The sequence below is a fragment of the Nicotiana tabacum genome, chromosome 13 (genome assembly GCF_000715075.1).
Source record: "Nicotiana tabacum cultivar K326 chromosome 13, ASM71507v2, whole genome shotgun sequence".
Classification (NCBI taxonomy): Eukaryota; Viridiplantae; Streptophyta; class Magnoliopsida; order Solanales; family Solanaceae; genus Nicotiana; species Nicotiana tabacum.
The window spans coordinates 107577640-107586223 of NC_134092.1; the positions used below are offsets into that span (position 1 = coordinate 107577640).

At 36.6% G+C, this 8584-nt stretch overlaps 1 protein-coding gene across 1 annotated transcript; it reads left to right on the forward strand.

Annotated features, from left to right (window-relative positions):
* Window positions 1–31: 31 nt before the first annotated feature.
* Window positions 32–7861, forward strand: LOC107761849 (protein HEAT INTOLERANT 4-like). Its single transcript, XM_075228284.1, has 14 exons — window positions 32–485; window positions 1094–1132; window positions 1276–1329; window positions 1478–1541; window positions 2200–2258; window positions 2900–3024; window positions 3259–3318; window positions 3519–3577; window positions 4996–5072; window positions 5301–5339; window positions 6646–6708; window positions 6819–6866; window positions 6989–7117; window positions 7386–7861. The coding sequence occupies exons 1-14, from the start codon at window positions 180–182 to the stop codon at window positions 7431–7433; spliced, it is 1170 nt and encodes a 389-aa protein (XP_075084385.1). The 5' UTR covers window positions 32–179; the 3' UTR covers window positions 7434–7861.
* Window positions 7862–8584: the final 723 nt, after the last annotated feature.

The following is an 8584-nucleotide window of genomic DNA, read 5'->3' on the forward strand; positions in this document are numbered from 1 at the left end:
CTAAAGGTCAGTTTGGTCGCGTTGGATTTACGCGCTACCCACCCCCCTTCACGCAAATTGCCTCCTTATTACCTCAGCGCCTCTCTCTATTTCTGGGTTTGTTCTATTTTCCGCCATCGTCTCTCTTCCTCTTCCAATTCAAATTCTCACCCCCAACAAACCCTTAAAATCAATAAACAATGAGGAAAGGTACAAAGAGAAAGGCTAGAGAAGTAGGAGGAAGAAAAGGCAAGTCCAAGGAAGAGGAGAAGGTTAGTAGCCAAGAACAAACCGCAACCACCGAAGAAGCGACCAACAAGAATGAGACCGCCGAAGCCCAATCCCAATCAGCTGCGGAGCAAGGAGAATCTGTTCAGAAAGAAGAGCCTAAGAACAATGACAAAGGAGGAGAGCCTAGCAAAGGTGTTGTTAAGCGCGGAGCTAAACGAGCCAAGATTGCTAAGCCTCAAACTGAGACTGAGTATTTCCCTGATAAGCGTAATTTGGTAATGCTACCTGCCCCTTTTTTTGTGGATTATTTTGGTTCTTCCATTTTGATAATGTTAAGTAAGTTGAATCTTTAAACTGCTAAATATTATGCTTTGGTAGTTCAATGATTGTTAATAGGCCTGAATAACTCAATAAAGTAGAATGGATTGGGAGGATTCTCATAGCTGAATGTTCTTGAATGATTGTAATGATATGGGTTTTTGCTCGAGTATTTGATTTACTTTTTTATTGGTTGTTTTATTTTGATAATGTAGGTTAAGTTGGATCGTTTGAAGTGCTAATTACTCCATTTGTGGTTTGGTACTGCCATAATTGTTAATGCTCACTTGGGCTTTTGCTTAAATATTTTTTTGGGTTATTTTGTGTAATCTTGTGAAGGGGAGCCTTGACGAAATCTTGTTGTTCCCTTTAATAATGTAGGGTAGATATGTTTCTTTGAATTGCTAAATGGTTTGATGATAGTATTTTGTGCTTAGATTCATAGTTGCAATTGTACTCGTTCGAACTTTTATTGCAGAAGATTTGCAGTTTCCTCCTTGCTCTTGTAGTCAGGTAATAATACTTTTGCCTGCTAGCTTACAGTTTCAATTGGTATATTTTGCAGGAAGATCTATGGCAAGAGGTTTTTCCTGTTGGCACAGAGGTTAGAGTTTGATTGTTTTCTGTTTATTCATTTTTTTGAAAACGGCTTTCTGTTTATTCATTGGCATGACTTTCTGGTTTATGGTACTTAATTTCTTGCTTATAATTTCTGAAATTTGAATTTATTCTTTTGCTCGGTGCCAGTGGGATCAGATAGACATGGTTTACCAATACAAATGGAATTTCTCGAATCTCGAAGTGAGTTGGTTATTTTCAGTTTGTTTTTTGATTCAATAAAATTTTGTATTAAGAAAGACAGTGCATTATCTGCCTTATGTTTCTGTATGCAAATTATTCAAACAAAAAAAGACCAGATAACTCAAAGGTCTTGTGTGTTTTCTGATAGGATGCATTTGAAGAAGGCGGAGAATTGCATGGAAAGAAAGTGTATCTTTTTGGTTGTACTGAACGTAAGTGGTAGCTGAAGCTTGTCGCCTTACTTATTCTATGGACATATTCATGTGATATGCTCCAAGCAGCTTGACTATAGCTGTGATCTTTGAAAGTGCAATGCTTCTACAATGTGGTTCAGCTTTCTGTTTAGTGTTGAATCTTGATATATAGTTTCACCTAGACATCTTCAACCCCTTCAGCTGATTTATCCCTTCTTTTTCCGTCATTGTCTTGTGCATAGTCATATTCTCATCATTTTCATGCTCAACTTTCTCTTTATTCTAATCTTCCTATGCAAGTTCTCACCTGGGGATCATTGACCCCTTCAGCTGATTCATTCTCTTCTTTTCCTGCCAATTTTTTAGTGAATATTTATCTTCTCACCGTTTTCTATGTTCAAATTTCTATTTACTTGAGAGTTGCTGCATAATTTCATGTATGGGTAATTGACCCCTACATTTGATTGATTACCTTCCTTTTCCTGTCAATATTTGTGATTAGTTATTTGATACTGTTCATAATAAGAAGTTCTGTTTTATGTACTCTGAAACACTTTTTCTTTAGCATAGGCGATCGTATTCTTTCAACTTCTTATTCTGTTTTTTCTTGCTACTAATATCCTCGTATGGACTCAATTAATTTGCTTCATGACTAACTGGTCTTTTGTTTTTGCAGCACAATTGGTTTTTTTTCAGGGCCAATCAAAAGTGACGTGTATACCTGTTGTGGTTGCTGTAAGTCTCTAAGATCTAGCTTTATATTGAAATAGTTAGAACTATTAACCTTATGTGTTTCACTTCTGTTTAGATATTCTTCACTGCTCATAACAATTAAATTGGCTGCATTTTTCAATTTGACCCATTTTGACCTCTTGTTTGTCGGGTATAGGCGTATAGCTTTAGTCTGGTCCCCCGTAAATGGATGGCATGGAGATTACAAAGAATTTACTTTTGAGCCCATCCCCTTACTGTTAGTGACCTTAAGAAGTTTGAAAATGTGACAAGGTTGTACACTCGAGTAATGAAATTTCTTGGGCTGAGCCATATAGAAGAGTATTAACATTGCGGAGAGAGAGAGAGACTAAACCTAGGAAAGACAGAAAAAGAACTAGAGAACAATTGCTGATAACTTCAATCGACTTTCTGCGGTTTCTAGTGTATTATTAAGGTGCCCTTACCATGGTTCCCCTTTTTTTTGAGACGAGAACCTTACCATGGTTCTAACTTTTGTGCTTTTTGTAAAAGTAAAATGATTTCAGAACTTGACATCCTTCTACCTCATGTACAGGCTGGTTATAAACTCTTTGTTCTTCCTTAAACATACATTATATAATCTCCTCTCTTTCAGTGTCATTTTTATTCCTCCTTTTGAACAGGTTGTATCTCCTTTTCCACCTTCTGATAAAATTGGAATAAACTCTGTACAAAGGGAAGCTGAAGAGATACTGCCAATGAAACAGATGAAAATGGACTGGGTTCCATACATACCTTTGGAAAATCGGTATTCCCCCCCCCCCCCCAACACACACACACTAACAGCTTCATTTTCATTCTCATTTTGTCGTTGCAAGTCTTATTATGTATGTCTTTATGGCTTCAAACAACATACGTTCCTTTGGAACAACGGTATTGTCCCTCAGCTAATTTTCTTTCTTGTTGCCTCTCTTGTATGTCTTATGTAACTGTTTTATATCTTGGCTTCTGATGCTGCTTTTATTCTTTGGCTGACCAACAGGGAATCTCAAGTTGAAAGACTCAAATCCCAAATTTTTATTCTGAGGTGTACTCAAAGAAGGTCAGCTTCCTTACCTCCTGCATTCTTCTTTGATGGTTTGGCTGGTGGTATTTGGTCTGTAAGGCACTCAATTTTCTCAGTATGGTATCTGAGGAGATTTTTTCACTGTCATAAGATGCATGATGCTTCTGTGTTAAAGAGGTGATAGGAGACAATGGAAAACATTCCGTGATTAATATCTTTCTACTTGTTTATTCCAGGGCTGGTTTAAAACACTTGAAGCTGGAGCGAGTGAAGAAGTTTGAATATTGCTTACCTTGTAAGTAAGATAACTCCAATAGCTATGGAGATTAAGCCCTTTGTTTGTTTCCTTGTGTCCATCATTAACGTAGCTTAAGTTTTACCTTTATGCTGCTTTAAATTCTGAGATTAGTTGATTCTGTTATAGTATCATGATAATTGATGCGTATATCTTTCTTTCAGAATCTATCCTCAGAGGTAACTCCCTTCCCACCCTCCCCCGCATTTGTTGTGTTGAAGCAGGTCTTAGGACTTGCTAGTCCATAACTACTTGAGTTATTAACATGTAAAGATGGTCTTCATCAAGCCTTTCTCATTAATTCTCATTTCTAAAAGCAACAAGTTTGATGATTAGCATCCTTATAAACTTGCTTGGAGGATATGTGGACTTGAGTTATTAACATGTAAAGACGGTCTTCATCAAGCCTTTCTCATTAATTCTCATTTCTAAAAGCAACAAGTTTGATGATTAGCATCCTTATAAACTTGCTTGGAGGATATGTGGACCTCTGAGATTAATAGTTGCACTGCAGGCTAATTTGCTTTAGAATAACATTCAACAGGGGGGAGGGGGTTTAGGTTAGCAAATTGCTTCTATATTTGTAAGGAGGATGAGTCGGTCACTTATCCTATCTTTTTCTTCATTCTGAGATGGCACAGTCAGATTTGGGACATGTTTCTTTGTATAAGGTGCATTGGGTAATGCCTAATTGTGGTAAGGCTTAGTTATTGGGCATGGCTGGGTACTAACATCTATAACTGGAGAATAAAAGCTTGGAGTACTGCTGTGCTTATCCCTTGCTGGGAGTCTCCGGAATGAATTTTAATATATCTCTAATGAGCTGTTTTGAGAAAACTATCTTCTGAGTGAAGCTTTTTGGCTGGATTGCTTAATTTTGTATCGCTGAATGATACAAGTCACTGTATTTAAAATTCAGAAAATTCAATATTTTAAAGTTGCATTGTCTGTGTGCTAGCACTGAATATAATTTAGTTCTACCTTTTTTGAATGTGTAGAAAATTAAACTCTTTTAGTTACTGACTTTTTGCTGTCTGATTTGCTGATAGTTTTTTCTTTTTATATGTATTTACATATACTTAATCTGTTATAAAACGTCATCGTTAAATCATTAAGATGTTTCTGATAATCATCATAAAATTATTTAATTGAATATCAAGCATGTAAGCCTTTATATGTGGGTTTGAGTTTGTTTGAGAAGATGATATCTAATGATTTCTTATATTAGTTGACTCTAGCTTGGTGCTTCAGTTTCATACATTTTCCTCTACTGTTTCTTTTGCAGTTTTTCACTTGTGAATGAGACGATAAACTGTCAACTTTAACTTTCCTTGCTCTGTACGTTTTTTAATCGTTATAGTTGTCTTTGATGGGTTCTGTTTCTGGGTAGAAGTCTGTGACATTTATTTTCTTGGCAGATTTCTATCAGCCGTTTGCAGAAGATGAACTTGAACAGAGCACCATCGTGCAGATCTTATTCCCAACAGAACCGCCTGTAAGCTTTCAAATACTAGTAAACTATACAATAGTTATTCCACAATGCTAGCGTCATAAAAGGGATTGCTTGAGGATGACTTTTCTTGGTTTGATATTGTTATTAGATGGGAGTGACATGGGGGCAATGTTGTATACTAGATTCATAAGTGGTTGTATGAAGAGAAGTATAGGCATATAGGCATGATCTTCACACTTTTATGAACGTTTTGACTTTGTTTTGCTCCAGGTGTTTTGCGAGTTTGATTGGGAATTTGATGAGCCAGAGGTATGCTTAAAAGCCTTCTCTTTTTATTCTCTTCCACCTGTCTACTTTTGGGTGCCGTCCTCTTTCCAAATGAAAATTAAAATGCGGTTCAGAATTTCTTTAGTTGGTTCTTTGATTGGCCTCATATGTGGAAGCTCTTTAAGACATTTGACCACCAGCTTGATAACTTCTCTATTTCTCCTATAAAAAGAAACTTCTCCATTTTCTCCTTTTAGTGTCCTAAATTTAGAGAAACTTGTTCCGCTGAAAAAAGAAAATATTCGATATTTGTGTGATTGTTGCATAATTGAATTCCATTTATCCTAATTTAGAAAACTGCAAGAACTCAGAGGTTCTTGTTCATTCTCAAAAAAAGAATTCAGAGGTTCTTGCTGAGATACCATATTTGTGAGTTTGATTGGATTTTGAGGTTTAAAAAATTTGAGTAGCGTTGATAAACTCCAAGGATCGTTACAAATCTTAATGTCAAACTTGCTATTTGCTACTATCCAATTCAGTATGTTAGCTTTATGATTTCTGCTGTTGCAGCGTTTGCTTACACACAATAAACATAATCCAGCAATTCCTTGAAATAAACTCTCTTTTTTGTTGGACTATCACTAAGAATTTTTTTTCCAACCAAAACCAAACTTCTCTCTTCTCCATTTTACTAGAATAAAACGGAAAGGAGAAAACTCTCCTCATTGGAACCCACAATAGAATATCGTTTACCTTTTCTGGACGTCACTCTGCCATTTCTGACCAGATCCTGCCTTTTCTCCAATTTGGCTTTCCTTATGATGATTCCATGTTTTTAGACAAATGTAAGAGTGGACAAATTTTTATTTTCTTAGCAGTTCGAGCGAGGCTTAAAATAATCATCCTATGGGTTGTCATTTTTCTCACCAAAGGCGTTTGGAGATTGAAGAGCAAACTTGTGTCAAGTTTGAACACTGTTTAAGATTATAAACTTTGACACGCGAAGAAGCAGAGTAATTAGTTGATAGAATACTGCATCAAGTTTGAAATAAAATAAAGTTTAAGTTGTATGAATTGTTGGTGCCAGTTCCATTCAAGGAGAGAGGCGAAGCTCTATATAAAATAGTTACAGTTTATACTTAAGTTGAATTGATTTAACGAGATAAAATTTTCATTTTACTGAAGAGGTAAATTTTCCAATATGAAACGAAGGAGGATTAGCATTTCCTCTATTGGTTCAAGTATTGCAAGTTTTGCTAGTTTCAAGTCATACCAATCTGTATATGCCCGTGTATAGTTCCATTTTCAAGCCATTTTACCATCTATTAACTTGAGTGATAATTTGTAGGAAATGGCAGACAAATTTATTGAGGCAGAGGAGTTAGCGGCAGATAAAAAAGATGAATTTATGGTAACGTTTCCTTGTGATATCAAATGACAGTACTCATTGTACATCGGTGATAAATCTTTACCTTGTCAAAAAAACTATATAACTTCAATGAATCATCTTTGTCATTATAGGAATTTGTGAAGGAGAAGGTTCGTGAAGGAAAGAAGAATAATCGAGAGGTATATTTTGAGAATCTTGTCGCAATCCTGTATCTTTTTTCGTGTTAAAACTGTTGGTTTGTGTCAATACCAGAGTGCTTGATTTGCTGAATTTTCACGACTTATAATTTTCCACGTTTTAGGCAAGAGAAGCCAGGAAAAAAGCTATACAGGAGATGAGTGAAGAAGCAAAAGCTGCATTTCAAAGTATGAAGTTTTATAAATTTTATCCAATGCCCTCACCTGATGCTCCTGATGTATCTCAGGTCAAGGTCAGTATCCTGTTCGTAGTCTTAAGTTTTGTATAAATAGGTCTATGCATGATCACATGACTGCGTAACAATTGTATGAGATTTTTGATGAAACTGATAATTTGAGAGCGTTGAACCCTCAAGATTTAGGCTGTTGCTGCTTTAGTGTAACCCAACATTAAAATGAGATCTATGTTAAGACTCAATATAGATTATTAACTGTTTGATATGTTGCAAATAAAATTCGTGGTCCTCACCTCTTTCTTTTGTTTCCAAATTTTCTTTGCAGTCTCCATTCATAAACAGATACTATGGAAAGGCTCACAAAGTTTTCTGAATGATGCATCAAAATATAAGCGACTATTGTCGAACCATTTACTTTTGGATGCCTACTTTGGAGCTGCATGATGGAATCATACTGCTCAACTTGGCTTGTACCTTGAAGCAACCATTTGGATTTATGGAACTATTTGAGGATGTAGAAGATCCACAGAAGCAAAATGTAGTTTTTTCGTCTCAACCTTATAGCTAGAGTTCAGTAAAAAATTTTGGCAACGTGTTCTTGTCTTCGCTAGCTGTGAATTTTTCTCATTTTGGATACAAATGTAATCCTTTTCAACTGAAGCTTCAGTTATCATGTTCACCCCTACAGACAATAGGAGCTGCAATTAAGAGTTGGTTCCCAGTTTGAATTTAAGCTATAAATTTTTAGTTTCAAATAAATTTGAGTGAATGTTGTATCCACTCATGGAGGTGTTCTTCTGATATGATACTAATGTGAGCATGGCTATTCTTAAGCAGGACCCAATTTAACTGCTTGCCTCCTGCATTTTCTATTGGGATAAGGACATTGCTAGTATTTGCAGCTATGGTATGGCTACTTATGTACACTGAAAGCCTCTGCTAAAAAAAGCAAATGAGTCTCTTTAGGCTATGGAGATCCTACTCCCTACTTTTTTATTTAGGGAAAAGGGTCAAAAATTACCCCTCTACTGTGCGAAAATGATCATTTATGTCCTCCGTTACACTTTCGCTCCAGTAATGCCCTTGATGTTACAAAACTGGTGCAAAAATACCCCTCCATTAAGGTCCTCCACCATGGCCAACACCATTCCATGACCTTGACATATCACCGAGTTGGACACCATGTGGTATGCCATCTCCCCAATCATATCTACCGGTGAAATTTTTGGAGTTCAATCTAAAAATTGGAGCTATGCCTGATCTAGCTCATTTGCTTAAGCTTTGACTCTGCCTTTGGTCTATTGATAAACATACTGGGTACATATGGAAAGTAGAGAAGGTACTTTATAGCCATGAATTTCTACTTGGGGCATGTGGTTGGGTGGAGGGAGAGGTAGTGGGGGCGGAAGAAGTGTGGGACCGGTAAAATCGAGTTGGGGCAGAGGTGGCATCCGCGTGATGTCCACCTCAGTGATATGTCATGCCACATGGGATGGTGTTGGCCATATGGTGGAGGGCCTTAAC